Source organism: Epinephelus moara, chromosome 20, assembly GCF_006386435.1.
Source record: "Epinephelus moara isolate mb chromosome 20, YSFRI_EMoa_1.0, whole genome shotgun sequence".
Classification (NCBI taxonomy): Eukaryota; Metazoa; Chordata; class Actinopteri; order Perciformes; family Serranidae; genus Epinephelus; species Epinephelus moara.
In genome coordinates, this window is record NC_065525.1 from 23,651,063 (window position 1) to 23,674,289 (window position 23,227).

At 40.6% G+C, this 23,227-nt stretch overlaps 2 protein-coding genes across 2 annotated transcripts in view; both read right to left on the minus strand.

Annotated features, from left to right (window-relative positions):
* Positions 1–9,967, minus strand: part of otogl (otogelin-like) — a 31,747-nt gene extending 21,780 nt beyond the window's left edge. Inside the window, exons 1-19 of the mRNA XM_050073161.1 lie at positions 9,895–9,967; positions 9,406–9,448; positions 9,008–9,086; positions 8,703–8,781; positions 8,502–8,594; positions 7,046–7,200; positions 5,653–5,774; positions 5,237–5,442; positions 4,580–4,704; positions 3,020–3,126; positions 2,698–2,804; positions 2,458–2,583; positions 2,269–2,377; positions 2,139–2,185; positions 1,911–2,056; positions 1,670–1,796; positions 1,351–1,528; positions 1,155–1,279; positions 240–449 (exon numbers count right to left, since the gene is read on the minus strand). Of these exons, the coding sequence (XP_049929118.1) occupies positions 240–449; positions 1,155–1,279; positions 1,351–1,528; positions 1,670–1,796; positions 1,911–2,056; positions 2,139–2,185; positions 2,269–2,377; positions 2,458–2,583; positions 2,698–2,804; positions 3,020–3,126; positions 4,580–4,704; positions 5,237–5,442; positions 5,653–5,774; positions 7,046–7,200; positions 8,502–8,594; positions 8,703–8,781; positions 9,008–9,086; positions 9,406–9,448; positions 9,895–9,967 (2,257 nt within the window). The remainder of the gene's footprint in view (positions 1–239; positions 450–1,154; positions 1,280–1,350; positions 1,529–1,669; positions 1,797–1,910; positions 2,057–2,138; positions 2,186–2,268; positions 2,378–2,457; positions 2,584–2,697; positions 2,805–3,019; positions 3,127–4,579; positions 4,705–5,236; positions 5,443–5,652; positions 5,775–7,045; positions 7,201–8,501; positions 8,595–8,702; positions 8,782–9,007; positions 9,087–9,405; positions 9,449–9,894) is intronic.
* A 3,286-nt stretch (positions 9,968–13,253) lies between these two features.
* Positions 13,254–19,967, minus strand: syt1b (synaptotagmin Ib). Its single transcript, XM_050073162.1, has 9 exons — positions 19,829–19,967; positions 18,461–18,641; positions 16,480–16,661; positions 15,911–16,024; positions 15,603–15,770; positions 15,326–15,493; positions 14,304–14,421; positions 13,786–13,919; positions 13,254–13,688 (listed from the first exon to the last, which is right to left on the minus strand). Exons 2-9 carry the CDS (start codon positions 18,606–18,608, stop codon positions 13,482–13,484), a joined length of 1,239 nt encoding a protein of 412 aa, XP_049929119.1. The 5' UTR covers positions 18,609–18,641; positions 19,829–19,967; the 3' UTR covers positions 13,254–13,481.
* Positions 19,968–23,227: the final 3,260 nt, after the last annotated feature.

The following is a 23,227-nucleotide window of genomic DNA, read 5'->3' on the forward strand; positions in this document are numbered from 1 at the left end:
AAGATATACACATTCTATATACTGTGCCCCTAAGACAATACAATCTCTTTAACTGTTAGAGAAGTTTTTACTCTATGTGTACTGTGTGAGCCATTTCAAAGACAAATTTCAATAAAGTTTTAAACAAACACAAATACTCAGTCCACAAATGTAGCACAGTTTTAATCTGTGACCATTTCCAACCGTACATTTCAAAGTATCTTAAACACAACACAGTAACCCAGAAGCCAAATACTCACCACATTCAGAGACTTGTGATCTGAAATCAATGTCGACCCCGTGTTTGGAGCAGAGGTAAGCGTAGTGAGCGAGCGCTGTGCACAAACAGCTGCTCCCACAGCGACAGGCCTGATAGCGGCACTGCTGCTGGTAGACGTTTGGACTGATGTAGCCATGACACGGGGTAAACACACTCCCCATAAGCACTTCACACTGGGATGCATAGTACACTAGAATATATAAACACACAACTCCATTTAATACATTTGAAATTCTAGTCTGAAGAAACTCAGATACCCTGCAACTAAACTTGTACAACTCAGTGTCACAATCATATTTAGGATGTGATGATGTATAGTGCAGTCTGTAGAGCTGCTGGCATTCAAAGGAGAATGCCACATAAATTAAGAATTCCAGTGCGTTATTTCAATGGCCTTGGAAAGTTCAATAAATATTTGTGCGCATGAGCTACTCTTTCTCAAAGCCAGAAACCAGAGAAGTAAGTCTCAAACTTGTTATGTAATAGGGTATAAATCAAGAGCTGCTCGATAGACAATGAATGAGAGCCAGATTTTGTGAACGGACAAATGGTTGGTTTCTTTTTTATACCTAAACAAGCTTTATTCTATTGTAATGTTCTCAGCCCTGAAACAGAAAATGGACCCATATACTCAGAACTTTTCCCTGGCTGCTCTCAGTGTCATCTATAACATCTCTCCCAATTCATTGTCTATGGAGCAGCTCCAGACTTTATACCCTATGACATCACAGAATTTTAGTTTTAGCACCCAAGTTTTTGAATTTAGGAGATATAACCTAATATTTTTGGACTGCTTTAAACCACTTGAATAACATCTATGATTTTAGTAGTTGGAGTTCCCCTTTAAAATAACAAGTACACCCAAAATAATAAAAACAGATGAAGCCATTATTACCATTGTGCTGGTTCATCTCACATGGGTCTATGATGGGCAGGTTGACTGGAGCGACACAAGCGGATGAAACCTTCCAAGCATTGGCATGAAGCTGAGGAGTGCCCTCTATCATTCCTGACGGTGACCTACATGCACACAAACATAGTCATGTAAAGTTACATTTTCTACACTGATCATTAAGTAAGCACTTGCTCACAGGAAGTCATCTCGTAGATTGCCATTGAAGGTTCCACAGAGGCCCAGCGTCTGTCCACGCCACTGGCTGTCCAGCTGCAGATACACCCGCCCCCCTCGACCATCATAATGCAGCCTCAGGCCGATCCCTGCCTTTAGCTGTGTAAACACAGAGGTCAGCTTCTGCACTTCCACTGCATCTATGTAAAGAGAAAATCAAGGCCCATGATCGAGTAATAATTATTTTTATTGCAGAACAAAGAGGAATTATTTCAGTGTGATGTGACTGCATTTGATATGTAACAGCCCTGTGGTGTGCTAAATAGCTTTGTGATTCCTACCATCAGCATAGGGCAGGACAGGCGCCGGGTTGACACCCATTATCACCTCACCCTCTCTGGTTAAAGTGATCTGACGACTCACATCCTCATCCAACACCACTGTCACCGACTGAATACACACCTGCTGCTGTGGACACAAAGACAACACAGAAGGTCCTGTTATACCTACGCAGAAAGCATACTCCATGTTTGGTAAGTGTGTGAATGCATGTGTGCGTGTGCAAGTAATCATGTGCGCTACCTCTCCACAGGTAGTATACTGCAGTGTGACGGTGAATCTGCTGCTGCTGCGGCTCTTTGCCAGGACGTACTGACACGCCCCCGGCTGGAGAAACATCCTACCGTCAAATGTCGTCACAAACAAGTCACCTACCACCGAACACTCGGCTACGAAGGGAGTAAAGGGTAAAGTAATTAATCTTAATTTGCCATTTCCCCTTCAATAACTGCTCTGAAGGAATAAACTCACCTGTGCAGTTGTTCTCAGTGCAGTTCCACACTCCTCCCATGCACACGCTGGCAAAGAACAAACAGTCGGTTAGCAGCACATCGGCAAAGATACAGTGCATACTCACGAGTGATTACAGGTCCACACTTACCAAACACTACATCCTTGTTGAAGCACATGTCCTTGCACATAAGATGTACCATGGTAAATACATGGACACTGAGAAACAGCGATACATGTTCCATTTTGTAGGATAAGACCTGTGGGAAGGAGGACTGCAAAGTTTAGAGGTCAATCAATTAAACTCAATTTAACACAAATTGGGAAGATAATTAAATACCATCAGGGCAGTAGCAGCCATCCAGACAATGCAAGTTGGTTCCCAGACACTCTTTCTCAAATGTACAGGTGGGTGGGCAGCAGCTGATACAGTCTCTGTAGACAAAACTCTCCTCACAGCCATCATCTGCATACAAAAACACACACACCTGAGTTTCACACAAAGGCAGATTACAGAACATGAGCATGGTAAAAATGTTGCCCTAATATAAATGTGTGTGAAGCTGCCGTGGTAACTCACTACAAGAAGGGAAGCTGTCTCTCCACTCTCTTACTGGATATCCAACATGTGAGCAGGCTCGAGTGTACTCAACCAAGGCTCGACAAAATGTTTCCTCATCATCAGAACTGAAAGAAAAACTTGAAATGTTATAAATATGAAATGTTTTTTGGGGGAAAGTTGCATTGATTTTATTTGAAGAGTCTCTACAACTGAAGCCTATACTGCAGCTAGTGATGGATGTTTATTCTGTAAGGGTCTTACACTGGTAACAACACAGAGCAGAGAGGGTGAAGAAAGAGGTAAATGTATCAATAATCAATGTGTGTGTGTTTTGACTTACACGCAGAGGTCAGACACACAGCTGGCCACAAAGGGATTTGGGTCAATGTTTTCATGACAGGACAGAAATGGGAAGAAGAGAAGTGCACTGCATTTCTCTATGGCGTCCTGCACACATTCACAATAAACACAGTATGGTTTGAATATTATGCACGTAATATGATACAGAGAACTACTGCAAAACAAAAACACTGCTGACACAAGCACTGCAGAAACACAACACACAAGGACAATTCTCTAAAAACTTAACAGAAATGACAGTTTTTAGTCTAAAAGGGATATTTCAGATTTTTTAGAGTAGGGTTTTGTGAGGTCCATATGCAGTGTACTACCTACAGTTGATTGGGGTCACACCCCAACAGTTTGGAGAAGCTGGCAGGAGTACTGCCACAGAAGCTAAGTGATGTACTGCTGTGGACAGGAGGAGCAGTGAAATATATGTTAGCCACCAAAAACAAGCTCACCTAAAAAATAATTATCAGTTTATTTTAGTTTATTTAGAATATTATCACCACTTTCCCTTGCCGCCTGACATCCCTTCTTTTTTCTTAGTTTTTATTTCAATTCCAGCAACTTCATTTTCCGAATTTCCATGCTGTTTTTTTTTTTTTTTTTAACAGCTGTGCCTATGTGATTTACAGCCAAACATTGAAATATTTATATTTATAATTAAAATAAACCAAACACATCCCAGCTTTATGTATTCATTTTAAAATAGAATACAAGGTATAAATTAGGGAAAAAGCAATGTTGACCAAAAAAAAGACTAAAAAGAGTCAGGTAGGGGAGATAAAGATACATATATGTACTGTAAAAAATGTGGGCGGATTTCGAACATTTCACTATGTTAGCATGGCTGTAGCAGGGCCCCAACTTTTAATGAATATTTCTTTTTAGAGTCTCAAGGAGTAAATTATCTGTTCCATGTGGTAAATTTCCCATACCTTATCAGTCCGAACATTTTTATGTGAAACTGAAGCAACTTTGGTGTTTCAAAGGGTTAGTTTAGATTTACCAAAGTCACACAATAACACAAAATAACCGACTGAAGCAGCGGTAGACAGCAGCAGCACTTCCTGTTATGTGAAGTCAAATTTACTCTTTTTGTCAGAGGAGTCTAGTGGCTGTGAAGAGAGCATAGATAACGGCTCCAGTTCCTTGTCGGAAAGTGCTGTCTGACAGCAAGTTTAAGCAGTGAAATTACTATAAATATAGCATACACTTAAAGTGACATTAATTTTTTCAGGTGGGCCTTTTTAAGGTGGTTAAAACACATTTTGCTGCTGCCCTTGTGCACAGCAGCACATTGCTAAGCTCCCTTGACAACACTCCTGCCTGCTTCTCCAAAGTGGGGGCAAGGCAGCCACCATTTACTGTCGTTAATATAAGTACATCATACAACCTCACTCCAAAAAATCTTAATTATCTCTTTTAATTTAATCATGACAGAGCTAAAATTGCTGGTTCTTTTATCAAGCAGTAGAAATATGTATATGGTGTGCTGTGGTGACATGTATGCCAATAGTAACACTAGTAGAAAAAATGTGTCTGTGGTTCTTACATCCATGTCTGACTCAGAGTGGCAGGGCCCATTAAAGTCGAGGTCTACTGAGGGACAGGCTCTCTCATGAGGCAGGTCCACAGCCCAGCTGTTAGCAAACACTGCAGGCTCATCTGTCCGAATGCCTAAAACACACAGGCAACACAGTATATATGTACACCCAGCACACAAACCACAAGTTGATGTGACATTCAAACATGCACACAATAATTTCTGTTTCTACATTGTCATTAAAAATTCACATTAAACAAAGTAGAATACAATAAAATTCAAATGAAATAGGGCATTGAGAGGAAATATGATTAAAACTTTGTGTCTGTAAAAGCGCCATGCCCATTGTAGCTTTATAGTCAGGGCCCTTCCACTTGTTTACTCTCCTTCTCTGAGCTCATCCTCACTCAGCTGGACAGCTCTCTGCTCAAACAAGCAGGGGACTGCAGTTCATATTACTGGTCATCTGAGGAAGGATTCTTGCTCCTTCCAGCCATTCAAACCCAAACTATCAGTTCTCCCCTATCCTTCCACTCTGGTCTCCTCGGGTCCCAGTGCTACTATAATTGACCACAATCAGTGTTGAGTGTATAATAATAATAATTGAGGTGAGTGGGTGCTGAGAGAAGGGATAAGAGGATGAGGGGCCGGTCAGGCCGGTCCTACCACGGGAAGTGGTGAGGTCATCGCCAGCAAGATGGTTGAAGTTCCCACAAAGGCCACAGGGGGCACCTTGGTGCTCCTCACTCATCTTCAGGTAGACGCCTGAGCCTCCATCCCAGGCCAAAGAGAAGCCAAACACACTCTTCACCAGCAGGTAGTCGGCCAGTCGCTCAATAAACACACCGCCTACAGTCTGAGGCAGACTTAGCCTGACATTTCAGAGACAGACACATCCAGAGAGTGGCAGAAAAAGTGAATCATGTTCATAACGCTCAGTGTGAATGAGGTGGTAACAGTTCTTTTTCCCTTTCTGTTCTTAAATTTTGTAGCAAGATGTTTTTATTAAGGACTCTAAAAATCAATCTGTGTCTTTTTCTCTCTGCAACAGAGCGAACACACACACACAAACACACACACACCTGCGGCCTCCCTGGTGGACCTGATATCCAGAGATGTGGATCTCTTCCTCATTTGGGAAGAACAGGCTGAGTGCTCTTGGGCATGAATACACACTCCCGTCACACACTCTGCTGTTGTGGACCTGAAAAGACAAGAAAAAAACGTAGGAAGCGAATAAAAGAAAGGGTCACAGAGGGACAAGCATCGAAATGTATTAACAAGGATTAGCCACGGTCTGTAACCTGAGCTGTTCTAAAAAAAAAAACAAAAAAAAACAGTCATCTGTCAGGTAATGATGCTGCCACCATCTGCCACAAATGACTGTTGTGATATGCCCTCCGAATTGCTGTAACAATTTAATTCACTTAGGCTATGATAATCAAACAATGTATGACAGATTAGAGACACTTTAGGAGCTTAATTTTGAAGCAAATAAATCAGCTAATAAAAACAATGTTACAAAAACTGTAATGTTAAATGCTATTAGAATTATTTGTCATCTTAAATTATAAGGCTGGTGATATCCTATATTTTTGTTATCGTTAACAAATGGTATGAAAACAACAAAATCAACAATCTGTTAGTCCGTCTCTTAAAACTTCCTGTCTTCCCTATCTTGTCAGTGGCTCTCAGCTCCAAGCCCAATTGTTCCTACTGACAATGTAAACCTTTACAAACACAAATAAATAATATAATTTTTTTTTTTTAAAAATCTATCTATAACAGCTGGGAATTATAGTTATTAGCAGATATTACTCAAACGGGAGGAAGTAGTACACTTGTTGGGGGCTCAAAATAAACTACAGTTTCCATTTCTTTGGTAGAAACATACAATAATGTTTTCAAATGTTTTTTGGAAATCAATGGGGGTCTTCTGCATAAAGGAGTATCTTTATCAGGCTAAACAATACTTGTTTGATCTATTGTTAGTTTTGTCTTTTCATTGGATTCATAGACAATGAAATATAAAGAATATAACCAGACTTATCCCTTAAAATATGGGTGTTAAATACTGCATAAGATAACTAAGAGGTCTCAAAAAGGCCTGAGTCTTCTGTTCCTAAATTTCAACTGCCCGATTGTGTAATAGGTCATGAGGAATACAGTGTATGCTAGAAAAAGACAATTCAAAACTAACCAAAAAAATATGACATTGCAGCTTTTACAGCATTTATAATAACTGGTAATTGGCATGCCACCTACTGTTATATAACCCTTATCTAACTCCTGTTTGTTCAAAGATTATGGTTGGTTTGAGTAGTTAAACTGTACTTTAGCTTCAGCATGACTTTTATATTATTTTAGCTAGACTGCAAACATGGTGTTACTGTAAAAAAGCCAGACTACCCTGCACAAATACATGTTAAATTCTGGTCAAATATTTAAGTGTTATTTCGATCTGTATGCTCTTACCCACACCGTGTACTGTGGTGCAGCTGAGTAGCAGTCCTGGGCCAGAATATAAGAGCAGGTTCCAGGGAAGTAGAAGTAGATTCCATCAAATGTTTCGTAATGGTGCTGACCCCACGACCTGCAGATCCCGTCTCTATCCTGGCCCTGGTTAGGTACTGAGAGGAAAACGGCCAATTCATTTTGACAAGATCATCGTAATGATGAAGTGGCTTAGTTTCATGTGGTTACACAAATGAATTTCAGCAGAAATTGGCACTTAGTTGAACTGAGAGGGCAAGTCATGCATCCTATCGCCTTTATCATCTTTTATTTCATTAAACTTATCAGTGGAAAATGAATACCTGGATTTTCTAAAAAGCCCTTTGTTACAGGAAATCCCCACAGCTGGTGATGCCAAGATGCTGCCTAAGAAACTCTGAGGGGGTGGGGGGGCTGGTGACAGTGAGTCACATCTTCTAATCTTATCAGTGAGTGGTTTGTCATGATGATGGGAATTCGAAATGGTACATTTTGTAACTGACTCTTTGCATATGTTAATTACAAGATACCCATGATTTAATTCACACAATTTCCAAATCATATTTAACATTTTTAGAAAATGTACTCTGTGACATCAGCTCCGTTATCCTGATCTTCAGAATTTGCATTACAGCTGGGAAGCTTGATAATCCGTCATGGATGAGGCTTTTATGATTTTTTTTTTTTTTGAGGAAGCTTATTGTTATGGCCCACTTTCATGCTACTATGTTTTATTTGAGTGTGCTAAATACTTATTTATCTTCCTAGAAATAGTCTATTTCAGGATGTCATTTTAAGCCTCAATCCAGTTACAAGTCCCTCAGGAACTATACTGGTTCAAACATGTGTGTCAACACTAAAGTAGTTCATTCAAATGAAAAATATCTTTACAATAATGGTGACCTCAGATCGTCTGATATTCTATATAAGGGATCTGTTCAGAATATAGAAACCAGAAACTCCATCACTCAGCCCTTACCCTATTACTTTAGTGCCAGTGATTTTATATCTGCTGCTTTAGGGAGTCTGTGTATGTGTGTGTGTGTGTGTGTGTGTGTGCGGGCGTGTGTGGGTGGATTGATTGGAGGCTGATGGATTTGTATCAACAAAGAGAGATAGAGAGAAAAAGAGAGAGAGATCTGGGGAAAATCTGATAATTAATACCGGAGTGTGTGCACGTAATTAATGTTTGTTGAATGATCCGTGAGGCTGATGCGCACACACTAACAATCTCATACACATTCCTGTATAACTGAGTGTGTAACTGTACACTGTGCGCAGTTATTAAAAAGTTGTAAGCCTTCTAACCAGCTAGTCTGCTGCATACCAGGAATGGTGCTTGTCAATTAACAATGAGGCTTCCATGTGGATGATACTCTGACGAATCTGATCTGACACCAAAGGAAGACATGTAGGTGTATGTGTGTGTATTACTCACTGATCTGGCAGCGGTCTCCCAGTGCCTGGAACTGAGCACAGTCACACACACCGCCCTCCTGACACCAGCCACCATTGAGGCAGCCGCAATATTCTGGGGGAGAACACAACGAACAAACTCAAGTTCACTTTCCCCAGTCTATCTGAGTAAAGAAAGTTTTAGGCATCTGTGAATGGGTCGCTTCAGAAGCAGCGGATTTACCTGAAGAGGCATCTCTGGCTGTGTAGTTGTGTAAAATGCTGCGTGACAGAGTACCCTCCGACAGCAGCGGTCTGTATGTCTTGGAAAACAGTGAACAGTAAACACTTAGAGTAGTTCCTCAAATGATTCTCAAGCTTTAACAGCATCAGTGACATAGCGCTGTAGCGTTTGGTGACCTGCTGCTGTAAGTTAAAAGTTGCATCAGGTTGAGTGGGAGAAAGTGTACATGTTAGTGAGTGTGTCTTATTCTTTACAAAGACAGCTTTGTGCCGGTTAGGGTGCTGTGCGCATGTGGGTGCCCTGACCTCCTCTGGTTCTCTTAGGTGTAATGTACCAACCTCCTCCCCGAGGAGATCCCGTTTCCTCCGAAGTGCATTAGCCCTCCTGCACACACACAAACATGCACATTAGTGGGGAGAAACAGTCAGAGGGGAGACTTAAGTGCACTTTACACCACTTGAATTCGGACTCCAAACTACTCTTTACTGAAACCTCACACGCACAAGTGCACATGCACACACACTCTTGCGCTGTCGCTGCCACACACTCTAGTGACAGAAACAGAAAGTGTAAATTAATTCATCAGCCAGCTTAGAAAATTGTGTGAGAATTATCTGTGTAAAATCATCTTTTTTTTTTACTCAATATTACTTATATTTTAGCCACACTGTTATTGTACTGCATTTCCATTCCTTTGATTTACCTCTGTAGTCTTCCTTCTGCCACTGAAAGTCGGCTCTGAGCTCCTAAACATAAAGGTACATATTCATTTTCAAAATAGGTATCAGCTACTTATCTAATATAAAATCATCTTGATAATGTAGCTAGATGTATCTAAAGAAACATTTTAATAATTCACATCTGTGTCACTTGTAATGATTTAGCAGTTGGGTGCCACGCAATAACATGAAAGGGCAGTGAGCAAGAGCAGTTTTATACAATACATGCTTCATGAATGATGATTTAGAAAGGCAAATGACCTTTGACCTATAATATAGATAAACACTAAGATAGGATTTGCCAATAATATTTATAAGAACTTGTAATACAATGATATTGTGACTTAATATAAAGACTTTTCACCACTTATGGTAGACCTATGTCCCTCTATGTTAAATGTAGTTTACATTAATATCTGTGCAGCAAACTTTATTATCATAATATTCTGTAGAAATAAATCTGTCACACTCACCCTCAAGAAACAGTAAGTGGGAGACTGAAAACGACATAAGAAGAAATCGTTTCACTGTCCACTTTAAGTTCATCTCAGAGTCCGAAAGGAAGTCCCGCCGAAAACGTTAACGGTGCATCTCAATGGTCCCGGGAGGAAAGGCTTTAGGATGTTTGGTAGCACCGGGACGATGCTCGGTCGTACCAGTGAAACCTACCCGGCGGCGACAGCCCCCCTGAGCAGATGACGAGTAGCCTACACCTGTGTGGGCAGGTAAGCCTGCTCTATTCTCTGTCACTCCAACATCCTCAGCCAGCAGACAGGCTCGGTTACTGACTCGCCTCTGTGGTCTGTGTGTGTGTGTGTGAGAGTTGCAGGTCTGTCGCTCCATCACGGAAGTTTTCACCTCTAAAGTTAGGGTTAAAATTCTGGCTGACATGACCTGGGCGTGACACTTTTGACGTAGACATAAGCGGAGGTCAACGGCAGTGCCATTGAACAAAACCAAAGATACTGGATTAGGTTTATCCACCGTCTTTGACAAAACACAAAACAGGGAATTTCCGGTTATTCCCATAACGTTAGCGTACTGTAACGTTAGTTGTGATGAATTTGGCAGACGGTTTTTAGGACGCCAACCACAAATAACGTTACCATTACACCAGAAGCTATATAACTTATGTGCCGTCAGACAGCAGAACAGTAAGAGTAAACTCACAACTTACTGTAATGAAATCATAAAATCGTTATAGGTACAGCTAACACCACGAAACAGACGTTAGCCTAGCTATCGTCAGTTGGGCTAGCTACAGTAGCTATCATTACGAAAGTTAGCTAGCTAGGTTAGCTATAGCTCGGTTAGCTAGCGTTCGTTATGTTCATCGTTGGACATTTAGTTTAGCACTAAATCCATCTTAAAATGCAACTTTATGGTAAATTTACCTTACCTTACTTGTTTTTTTGACTTCTTGCCGACGACTAAGTTATTGTAACGATGCTAAAGTAAGCTAGCTAACGTTAGGTCTGTTCAGTTTTGCTGCCATGCTGTTGAGTTGAGGAGTTGACACTCCTCTCACACCAGGATATGTTGTATTTGATTTAATTGAAGTTTAAGTTGTTGGTGAAAGGGGTTATTGAATATTAAAGAAGTTATTTTTTATTACATAATTATTAAAATAATTATTATTTAATTATTAATAGATAAAATGGAAAAAAATATTACCATATGCCTAACATTGGGCTAAACCTGAAGCTCAGTAACGTTAATGTTACCTCAGCAGATATGGTTCGCTGTGCTTTGTTAAAGTTGTTTTTAATTCACTTGTTTTTAATTTAATTTAAATAATCAGCGCAATCCACTATATATTAAATATGCCACTTTATTTTACATGTGCAACAGCTTGATACAGTCTATTTTTTACACTATTTATTTTCAATTTTATGGATGATGATGATGATGATTATGTTGTCCGTTTTTTATTTGCCTGTTTTAGTTGGCACCTGGTCAGATGTAGCACTCTTAATCTCGATGTGTTCTCATTGTACAATGAAAGTAAAGGCTTTCTATTGCTATTTCTACATGCTGTGCTTTGTTTAAGTTGTATGAAACGATTAAATAATTGCCACATTTAGAAGCAGGATAGCAGTATGCTGATTGTTGTATAAGCATATGCATGGTCTGTCAAAATGTACGCAACATCTAATATAGTCCAATGCAGTATACCATAGCCCAGGCTATTATTTTCTTGAATCACTGACGTCAACAGGCCTATATTTGGGACAGGTGTCTATATGGGACAGGCCTTTAATTCCTTTCACACTAAACTGTTGCTCAGCAAAGATGGGAAATACTATCAAATTGTTTATTTAAACCAGTATGAATATTACTTGTGTAAAAATTAGGCTTCGAATAACATTAATTATGGATCATTCATTTGATCTAGCTCTGACGGACAGGGCTTCAGTGAGGGACCGAGTTACGGCACTCATTTGACGGCACCTGGCATACAGACACAACACCACTTTACCTGTCAAAACCATATTCACAACTTGGATTATTTTTTATGAAAAACCCTTCTGATTCTTTTGATCTTAGGACTCTTACGGACTAAAGGAATATAAATAACCTACCGGGTAAGAATAGACGCATAATTTGACTTTATGACAGCCTCAGATGTAGAGAGTGACCATCTTTTTTCATCTCTCTTGTTTACCATCCCAGTAAATCTGAAAGAATTATTCTTTGGTGCTCATGGTTTCAGCAAAATGAACTCAACGATTGAATTGTGGAGAATCTTACCGAGCTAACGATGTGTAGCATCTCCATATTGACAAAAGTTTAAACATTTATACTTATATGTATAAGTGGGTAGCCAAGGATCTGGCTTTATGCATCCAAAAACATCTATAAAAATGAACTTCTCTGCAACCAGACCAGACAGGGGTTTATTTGTCAAAACATAGCTACACTGGGCTAGTAAAAAGGACTGGGCGTTTAATTGGCACTGGAATTTTAAATGAAGCTTTACTGTATTCCAATAACTGCGAGGCTTATAATGCTTCTTGACTTTGTATAGATGAATCAACCCTCTCAAAATTATGATAAGGAATTATTTTTACCATTCTGCATAGAGAGGTGTACACCATATGAGTGAGGATGCACTCTGAACTTAATGTTGTTTTGATTCATATTTTATTGCCATCTACACTTCAAACTGCCAGGCTCTGCCAGAAGAAAATGTTATGAAGTGTGACCGCACATACCATCTACCAACACATTAGAGAGGATGGGTGATGCTTCACTTCTTATTTACCATGTAAGATTGAATAATCTAAGAAATGATGTATCACATTGGAAAGGATGTAGATAAGAATTGTATTATTCTTAGGAAAGTCCAAGTCCAAGACAGAGGGAAAATATTTGATCATATTCTTGTTGTGAGCCCGTTCTGCCACTTTGGCTGTGATGCTGCCGAGAAACCTGTCTAGAAATGATGATGCCAAGACACTTATGTTGGCATTTCTCTCAGTCTAGGCTGTACTCCAACACCATAACCGGTGTACTTTCCTTTTCATCATTTCATATCATGTAATTTTATTGTGAGATGTTGCAGTAAATTACAATCAAAGGAAATTGAACTAGGAAATTTAACTAGGAAAATGCAACAGTGAATGTTATGAATTTAGAAACACAATAGCAGTCATAGGACGATCTCATTTCATTAGCCTTTGGATTGTCTCCCTCTGCAGGTTAATCATGTTTATATCAGGCTTAGCGTGCATGTTTTTGATCGGCACAGAACAGAAGAAACACACAAAGGTTTTAAAAATCTGGTTTAATTTAATAGCACTGTACATAGTGATGCATCTTTGTTTAAAATTCTTTGTAGCAGTTTTGGTAGAAGCAGGAGGAGGGAAATACAGGAGGAAGAAGGTTTAGAGTCCACAGGAGTGACTTGAATAGTGCCAGGAGTGCAACAGGGAGGTTATTTTTAGGTAGTTTTACTTAGTACAGGGTTTTAAGGAGAATTAAGGGAGAGGTAGGAATATAAACTGGATGTAGTTGAGGTAAATGCTGCAAGGACACATTGCCCACTGAGGTCACAGTTTCATTTCTTGTTCGAAATTAGCGCATTGATTTCATCCTCTGGTTTGAGGCTATGCCATTGAGCTATTGGCCTGCGAGGGTTTGCCAGCATGTCTTCCCAATGCCGTTGCTCAGTCCCAGTGCTGTTACTGCCCAGCAGCACCTTCCCGATGGCATCATTCTTCCCAATCTTATCATAGTCCAGCACAGTCACTGCTACCTGCACCTTCTATAAATGAAAATAGACACGCACACACACAAAGGAAATTGATTAATTTATGATTGACTGTATGTGCCTCTGTATGTGTGTGTACGGATTTATGTACCTCTATCTGTTCACATGGCACTTCAAAGCTGAAAGACTCGTTGTAGTAAGGGTTTAAAGTGTTCTTCTTTATCGTTGTTTTCTTTTTCTTGAGCCTTTTCCCATTCTGCATCAAGTGGATCTTCACGTAAGGGTCTGACACAGAGAACAGAGAGGTTTTATGTCAGAGCAACAGCCTGGCACTGATGCAGTAACTCCATCAGTGAACACACAACATCTATTGTAGTAGCTCCTGACAGTTTCCCCGAAATAGAAACTGCCTGAAAGTCGACACACCACTTAAAAAAGAAGTTGTAAGGGCTTAATGCTTAACCAGACTTGTAGGCTATTAAGGGTGCACCTAGTCATGCTATGAAGAGTGCAGAGACATGTTTATGTTTTTATTTTTTGAATGATTAAAAAGTGTTACTTTATCAAGGCAGAGAAGAGGAATAGGTCGGGTACTGAAGAACTCTGAACTGACATGGAGTTTCAACTTTAATCTAGTGTGTGAATCCAGTTTGCTGCTGTTTGACTCACCTGATAATCCACCCACATCCATTTTCTTCAGGTTTTTGGCCTCCAAAATCACCACTGTCAGCTTCCCCGCAGTAGGCACATACCTCAAGGACAAACAGATGTCTCCAAGCCGCTCACTCTAATACAGAGAGGGGAAAGTGAGTATGTGGCTGGAGAAATCTCTTGAAACGTAAGTATGGCTTTGCAACAGAGGTGACTATTCTGTGCAGTAGTCCTGGCTTTGAAATTAAGTGCAAGTATCAAAAGGAGAAAGTATTTGATTTTACTGTTGTTTATCAGAGGAGAGGGACGGCTGGGGTGTGACTGAGGTTTTTCTTTAATCTTGACCCTCCCCAGAGCTACAAATATTTTTCCTAGAACCTCCGTGAGTAACTGGGGGAAAACACATGACCCTCCCTCTACCATAATTAACCATATTTATTTTTTTCTATTCACACCAAAATATGAAAACACACATTAGGCAGCTAATTTCTCAAGCAAAATGCAAATCCTCCTTACAAATCGCATCGTCATGCAAGCTGTGTGTGCACTTCAGCAGAATATGGATGCATGACAGCCACCTGGCATTGGTCCTACCACACAAAACCAACATTTAATAGGCCCAAACACCTCTTATGAATTTGAAAAGCTTACAATATTTTCTGTTTTTACACTTTCTTGCTACCTTAAATGGTGTCACTTTGTGTCTTTCAAACCTGATGATGTTGTTTAGGATTCTGAGGGTGTTTCAATTAACACAAAATACAATTATTTAAAGTTGTGAGTCCCTCCTCAGTGCGTAAAAAAATATTTGACACACCTCCCCCGCTTTTGCACCACCAGTCCCTCAAGTCAAAGACACATCAAGCATCAGTAACACTTTCCTCGAAACACATCATTATATAAAAGGAAACCTATTTTCAAACTGTCTGTTAATTATGGAAAATCTAAAGGCATGATTTTTTTTTTGTTTATGCTGTTTGACTTTGCGAATCCCTTTTTCCAAGTTCACCTCCTCTCCCCTTCTCACAGTGTGCTCCCACCTCCTCCTTCTCTGCCTTCTGCAGATCCCTCCACTCCTGCAGAGACTGGCTGAAGTCCACACTGCTCATCAGTATCTTCACAGCTCCTATGGCATCGTGTTTGGAGAAGCGGTCAAAGTCGTACACAGTCATCACCAGCGTCTTTCCGCCCAGCTCAGTGTACGGTACCTACAGAACACACATCAAAGACAAGAATTTGAAACATGTATGTGATGATAGTGAACCTAGTCGGCATAAATAATTCACTTTTATAATATATCTAGGAGCTTCAGCTCACCTTAAATGTGAACGTCTCATTGAAGTTGGGTTCGAGGGTCTTCCTATGAACTTTGGTTTCAAACTTTTTCTTTTTGTCCGGGAGCAGATAGAGTTTAACATAAGGGTCCGAGCTACCGCCCACGTCCATGGCAGGAAGTTCAGCAGCCTGCAAGATGCCGACCACCAGCTAGAATGTGATAGCAAAGGGAAGTAATAAGAAGAGATGAGAATCTAATTGGCAGAGAGAGAAGAAGTATTAAAGTGGTGACATTTTAGAGTTGGCAGATGGTGGGCAAAAACATGTCATAGTGAATAACAGCATCTTACCGTATTATCTGTGAAGTTGTAGTCTAATGTGAAATGCAGTCTCCCCAACTTCTCCTCCTCCTTAGGCTCATTATCTGACAGATCTGTTTCTTTGGTACCTTCATCTTTCAACGGCTGTCCACACACACACACGCAAACAAACGCAGATTACATGCAGGTAAAAAATATAGCTTTACAAGTAATCAATGAAGACCTTCTGTCTCACTACTTGTAGAGCATCTATATGTGCTGTGTTCCTGCAGTGTATCGCATAGGATTACACAGCCAGAGGCAATTAAACAACAATAATGTAACCATCTAAAGTTTATTTATTGTTTGAAGGGGACAGGCAGTTTTTACACCATCAGTGTGTTTAAATGTGACCCGCATCCTTGACGTCAGTGCAACTCTCCAAAACAGCTCATCTCAGACCTCAACCTTTACTACAATATGAGCAATGTGCAAAACATCCATTAGTCTTAACACACACTGACAGTTTTACTAATCCTGGCTGACCCGGATGTCAGGACGGTGATACATTGCAAGGACAATACATCTGCAGGGGGAGACTGCGTATGTGTGTAGCCTACCTCTTTGTAACCTCCATCCATTTCAGTGTCAAAGCCTCCGTTACTCTTCTCTTTTCCCTTTTTCTTGTCCTTTTCTTTGTCCTTGTCCTTCTTTTTCAAGCACTTCTTCCACACACACACGGCACACGACAGCGCCACGCACAAAACCACGATGCAAAGGGCAGCAACGGCCCATGATGGCACTGCAGATCCACATAAAACACACACAGATGATACATAATTGATTTACATACTTTTTTAGTCAGCAGTGTTCAGAATGTTACCCTTAACTTTCCCTACAAGATAAAGCTATTTTTCTCATCCAGTCTGAAAACACAGACGGCATAATTGAAGATACACAAAGTGAAGATGAAGTGAAGTGAAGTGAAGTGAAGTCCGATACACCTGTAATAAATGGTGTGATAATTTATCTATCCGTTATGTATTCTGCTTGTTCCAAAGCATAATTGAAGCGAGATGACTATGATATCAAGTGACATATTCAATGACATCTTTCATGACTTGCAGTTTTGATTCTCCATTATACATGCGCATAGCATTACAGGCAGTATGCATATACAACTGGCACATCTGAACTAATACAAAGGAATAACTTCCACACAGGAGAAACAGATAATCCACCTCCACCAGGGAGATAAGGGTCCATTTCCATTTTTAAAAGTAACGTCATTAATCTGTCCCATTTGAGCAAATCCTGGTCTTTTCTGACCCTTCCTCATTTAGCCACACATCCCTGAAAACAAAGACACTCCCTGCACCTTTTCCTCCCTGAAAATGATTTGCCATCCAATTATTCCAGCTGTCTGAGTCCAGACCTCCAATGATAAGGAACACAGATAACGATCTTATTTATATTCTTGAAACAAGACAGAGCTACAGCACTTTTTGTTCTCCCAAATTGCCACATATGAAATAACACTTTAATGCCTAGCATGCTTTAACAAAAGCCTCCAGGGTTATACCTGGCTCTGGTGCTTGGGTATTTGACCCAATTATCTTCTAGAAATGCCGTGTTTAATGGCTACCAGGGATACTTGACTTGCTTTGCCCAAGGGGCCAGTTTTACAAGATCACAGGAGGCCAAGGGGCCAGTAAATAAACAAACATTAATAATTGATAGCCAATTAGCCAGTCCTCTGTTGGGGGATCTGGGGATCTTCCCCTGGCACTTTTTTATTTGATACAAAGGCTCTATTTTGATGCTTTTTAATGCACTCTGGTATGTACATTCAAAGTACAAAAGGAAATTCCCAGTGTGAATCAATTTATTTAATTGCGATTTCGAGCAGTGGTTCCCAACTGGTCCAGCAACAGGGTCCAGATTTCTCCTTAGTCATTAGTTCAAGCTCCACATGGTTTAATGTATTCAGGGTCATACTTGCGTTTGCCCATGTTGTCGAGCTAGTTTGCTGTCTTTGTCAAGTAGCTGTCCGTTGTTCACTCACTCTACAGCACTTCAAAATAAAAGCACTGTGCCAGAAATTCACTGTACTTAAAGATAAAGTGTGTTTTTTGCAAATTTGACACATTTGTGAGTCACTTGTGGTCCAGTCAGAATGGATCCACGACCCACTTTTGGACCAGGATCCATCTGTTGGGAACCACTGAATTAGAAAATGGTCGGCCAGCCACCCGTCACGCTACTGGGTCATAAGTTGAGTGTCAGTGCGCTACACCATATTAGTACATAGGCAGGATTGTATACACTTATGTTATCAGAGCAAAAGAACACTTCACACCTCTGTTTCAAAGTTTGCAGACAACCTTCTGCACACTGTCAAACTTGTAAATGTTTGGGTAACTAGGCGGTCATCACGCTGATGAAGGTCAAGTTACCACAACATTGTAATAAATGTGTTTCTTCTGCGAGTTACACAATGTACAGGAGGGTGTCTGCAAATTGTGCCGTGCATGTATGCTATACCAGAACATGGGGATTACTGTCTACAAGGATGGAGAAGGACTTAGGTGTCCTACTCACTGTGGATGCTGCGCAGTTCACTCATGAACTTGTTGGGATTGTGGCCTCCAGGTTGTTTTTGGCCTGGGGTGGTTGTTGCATTTGGCAAGTGGGTTGGGGTATCGGGGGTGCCGGGGGCATCTGGGGCAGCTCGACGGTTCCCAGTCATTATTTAAGGAAAGACAGCAGATCCAGAATTAAACTGGCAGAGAGACAGAGATACAGAAAAATATCAGCTCGGCCCCTAAAATGACAACTTGTGCAATATACAAAACAATGCACTTCAACAAAACAGAAATAGGCTCACAAATGCCCTCCAAATGTGCAAAAATCTAATTTGAGGAACCAAACAGATCGCATAAACACACATACACACCAGCGCGTTATCGATCAGATGTATTTGTAGCAATAATCTGCTTCTAGACACTGTATGACCATTGGTGTCAAATAACTTCTCCTGTTTCTGCTGGCCTGGCACTAACACTCGAACACAGGATATGCAAGCAGCCGTCTCTGCCAGACCTGCTGACATGCAGAGGGAGAGGGACGGAGGAGAGGAAGGGGACAGGTGAAGTTGAGGCATCACGCGTGGACCGCTGCTGTTCCACAGTGAGCTGCCAGGGGTAAGACTCACAGGCCAAGGTCACGCTCGGTATATGAGAGAAAAGTCCCGCTGCCAAGACTGGACTCCCAAGTGCAAAAATGTTTTGATATGTTATTGTCTATTCTGCAGACATCACAGGTATTAAATATCTGGGGTTGAGTCAGCAGATGTGATCTCACACCCAAGCGGACACTGATCTCAGTTTATGTCTGCTTTTTCTGAAAAGCTCAAACAGAAGCCACTGACAGCTGCGGGAGCAAACGAAGAATTCGAGGTACATGCAAAGGAAGGCGTAATGATGCTATTGGCGGCTTTTTCTCAAGTCTGCTGCAGAGGTGATAATGAGTGACTCAGTATCTGCGCCATATGGTCCCCCAACTTCAGTCATTAATGCAGCTGAAACTCTTTCTACACCAGATCTAACAAGGTTGCAGCTTCATTACAGTGTATTAAATATGATGTCATGACAGATGAAAGCTCTTTATCTAAAAATGTAAAAGTTTAAACAGCCTTTTTTTAGCTTGACATTGGATATTTCCTTAACCTTGAGAAGATCTTTCAGAAGAAGCAAAAGAAAATCACTGAAAGTTACCAACCAATAAATCACCCATGATGATTTTGTACCCCAGCCTGTGTTCGATAACGACCTGCACGGACCTTATTAAAATTTCTCTGCGTTCATGGTTTACACACAGTTACTTTTCACTCGGCTCAGGCGCAAGAACTAAATCAAAGTACTTTTGATTGATGAAACAAAGAGGGTAAAAAAGGACCCGGAGACATACCTGTATTCGGTCGTCCCAGCGGCAACGTCCAGACTCACAGGTACTCCTTTTCCTTACAGAGAGGTGGAGGAGGAGGATAAAGGCTGACAGGACCAGAGAGGGCAAGAGAGGCGGAGGAAAACAGTGAGGTAGGGAAGAGTTTATGTATCACCAGTTGTTAGACATCAAGAAGAAGAGTGTGAAAGCTGGAGCAAGAGAGAGGGAGGGTAGGGCAAGACAGGGTTGGGTTTGGGATAGGTGGATTCGCAGCTCGGTCATCTTGTGTTGCTTCCCTCTGTGTGTGTGTTATGTGTTTGGGCGAATGTGTTCTTTTCTGTCCATTCAGGTCTCACGGGAGCTCGGGTGCTCATTTCTGACGCCCCACCTCTCGTGACCTCTGTCCCATCCCTACAGGTCACCCTCACCGGGCCACTGATGCATATTCATTAGTGTAGTGACACGGCTTTTTAAAGGCTCGTTAGCATAGTGAGAGTTCAGCACTAGAGGACATTTACATTCAGAGTGGACAGCTCCGTATGTGTGTGCGTGCGTGTCGGTGTGTGTGCATCTGTGCATCTGGCAGGAGCTGCAGAACTGTCTCATATTGTCTATGTATAGATGATGTTGCCTGATTTAGAAACTTAGGATGTGGTTTCTGCAGCAACACGGAGATCAAGTTCCGGCCCCGCCCCGTTCACCTTGAGGTACCAGAGATGCACAGAGATACTGTACAGAAGGAGGGATGAGACAGAGGGAAAGAGAGAGGGGGTAGGGGGATGGGCGGCGTGACATAACCTCTGTCTGGGACATGTAGAAAAATACACTATAGAATTATTTTGCTTATGACAAACATTTTAGTTTAAGTATGCTTTTTTATTTTATTTTTTGTGACACAGTCCAGAGGCCCATGTTTGAATCTTGAGCTGACATGAACAAAGTCCCTCTTTTTGTCCACAGCACATTTATGTGTGGAAAATTAAGTTTTGCTTATTTATTGAGGGAGACTAATTAATACAAAGATCTCTTTTACAAGGGAGAACAAATTACATATAAACAGCATCACAAGATAGTTAGTCAGAAAAGGCACTCATCATATACACAATCAATCAATCAATCAATCAATCAAACTTTATTTAGTTATATAGCACTTTTCGTACAAACAGAATGCAACACAATGTGCTCCACACAATGAAAACAATACCCCCCATAAACAAGTAAATAAATAAGTTAAAATGAATAAATAAGTAATGAAATAGAAAAAAACAGCTAAAAAAAACAGATTTAAATAAATATATAAATAAATAAATACACAATAATCAGAAATACAAAATTTTAAAAATTAGAATAAAAATAAGTACATAAATAAAAATAAATGAAAAATAATAATAATAATAATAAAATGAAATAAAAGACAGTTCAATTAAAAGCCAGGCTAAAAAGGTATGTCTTGAGTTTGCTTTTAACACTCTTTGCGGCCCTCAGGTCTTCAGGCAGGCTGCTCCACAGACGTATATACACAGACACACAATTTCAAAGTTAGAAATATTATTAAAAATTCTGGTGTTGTGATTATTAGGACTGAATTCATCTAAGGATGCTAAATATGTCTATAAACAGAAGGTGTAGTTGTAGTTTATGAGGTGATTGTACAAGTAGGTTGATGGCTACATTACAGAGGAAGAAGTGGGTATACTCTTATATATTCTGTGGCCTTTTGGCTAATAGATGGATATACTGTAAACCAGTGGTTCCCAACTGGTCCACCCATGGGGTCCAGATTTCTCCTTAGTCATTAGTTTGAGGTCCCACAGTCTAATACATTCAGCATCATACTTGCGCTTGGACATTTTGTTGAGCTGATAAGCTGTCTATGTGAAGTTGCTGTCCAGTAGTCACTTACTCTACAGCAGAAAACTGCACTTCAAGATAAAAGGTCTGTGTTGGAAGTTCACTGTACTTAAAAATAAAGTGTATTTTTTAGAGCTGACATGTTTGTACTTACGCAGACAGGAAAGTGGGACAGAGAATAGGGATGACATGCAGCAAAGGGCCACAGGTTGGAATCGAGCCCATGCTGCTGCAAAGGACTCAGCCTTCAGGTTGGGCGCACCTATTGAGCCAGAGGTCGCCCCACTTAAGGCCTTTTTAAAGCTGTTTTGGCATGTCCTTGTAGGAAATGCACAGGTGTTAGTGATAACATTAACGATGGCTTCGATCTTTCCAAGTTTCCCAGCAAGACGTGACAGTTTGCCAGCTTGCTGAATAGCACACTAACTCTGACACTGAAGCTAGAGTTAAAGGGAATTCAGCTAACGTTAATTTATTCTTTACATCATCTTTGCTTTTAATGTGACCTGTCAAAAGGCCTGTGGTGCTGCAAATTTGCATATGGATTTTTCTGCACTATTATCAGCCCTGTAAAGGCAGGGAGATAAGCATTTTTCATGGCAGACATTGTCATAGTAGGAGAAGCACAGGTGTATTTAATAATATTAATGATAGCTGCATTCCATTTATGGCAGGCCCTGGTGTTGTGTATATGGCTCACTGGAATAGCTCACTGGCACACAGAATGGAACAGAGCCATCGTTAATGTTATCGGTTTATTTTCATTTGCTTTTCCTATGACTAGTCCCTGGGTGTTTCTCACAGTCGAGGACCGATTCTTACGTGGCAGAATTCAAGGATGCTATGTAAGCAAATCCCGCCGAAGGACTGCTCCAATGTCAAGGATCCTTCAAATTCTACCGAGGACAGTCGTTCGTTCAGAGAATTTTCAAGGATGCATGTGTGTATCCTCAGCAGGTAGAAAGTATCCACAGTTCTTTGTGCACGATTTGCTGGATGTGAAGGTGGGGCCTCTTCAATGAGAGCTCAGCAGGATTTCGATAAATATGTCATGTATTTGGAGTAATATCTTTAGGAGCTTTTAACATACAAGTATAAAAAAAACATTGACAGAAACCTCATAATTTACACTTCCCAGTATGTCCACTGCCAGATAATGACATATTTAGAATATTAAAAGATAGAGCGCTGAGTGCCACAAAAGTTTCATTTAGCCTACCTGTTTAGTTTTTTTAAGTATAATCCAGAAACATATTCTCCCTAAAAGTCACGTGACTTTGAAAATACTGCTTATATTTGTTCAAACTGTACACATTAGATGTTAGTGCCCGAATTATCACAGTATCCTGAAACCCCCTCAGTCCGCTGAGTATTAATGTTGCACACCTGGGGACAGTTGTTAGCCGGTTCCAATGTGTGTTCACTGAATGCTAGGAAGGACTCTTGCCTTGCCTCTGTAGGACCCTTCCTTGTGTATAATACCAGTGTTCTTGGAGATAGAAAACAACTGACACTGTCACACGCTAGGTGGCAGTAGTCATCTCTGATCTGAATTACATCTGCGCAGCAAAC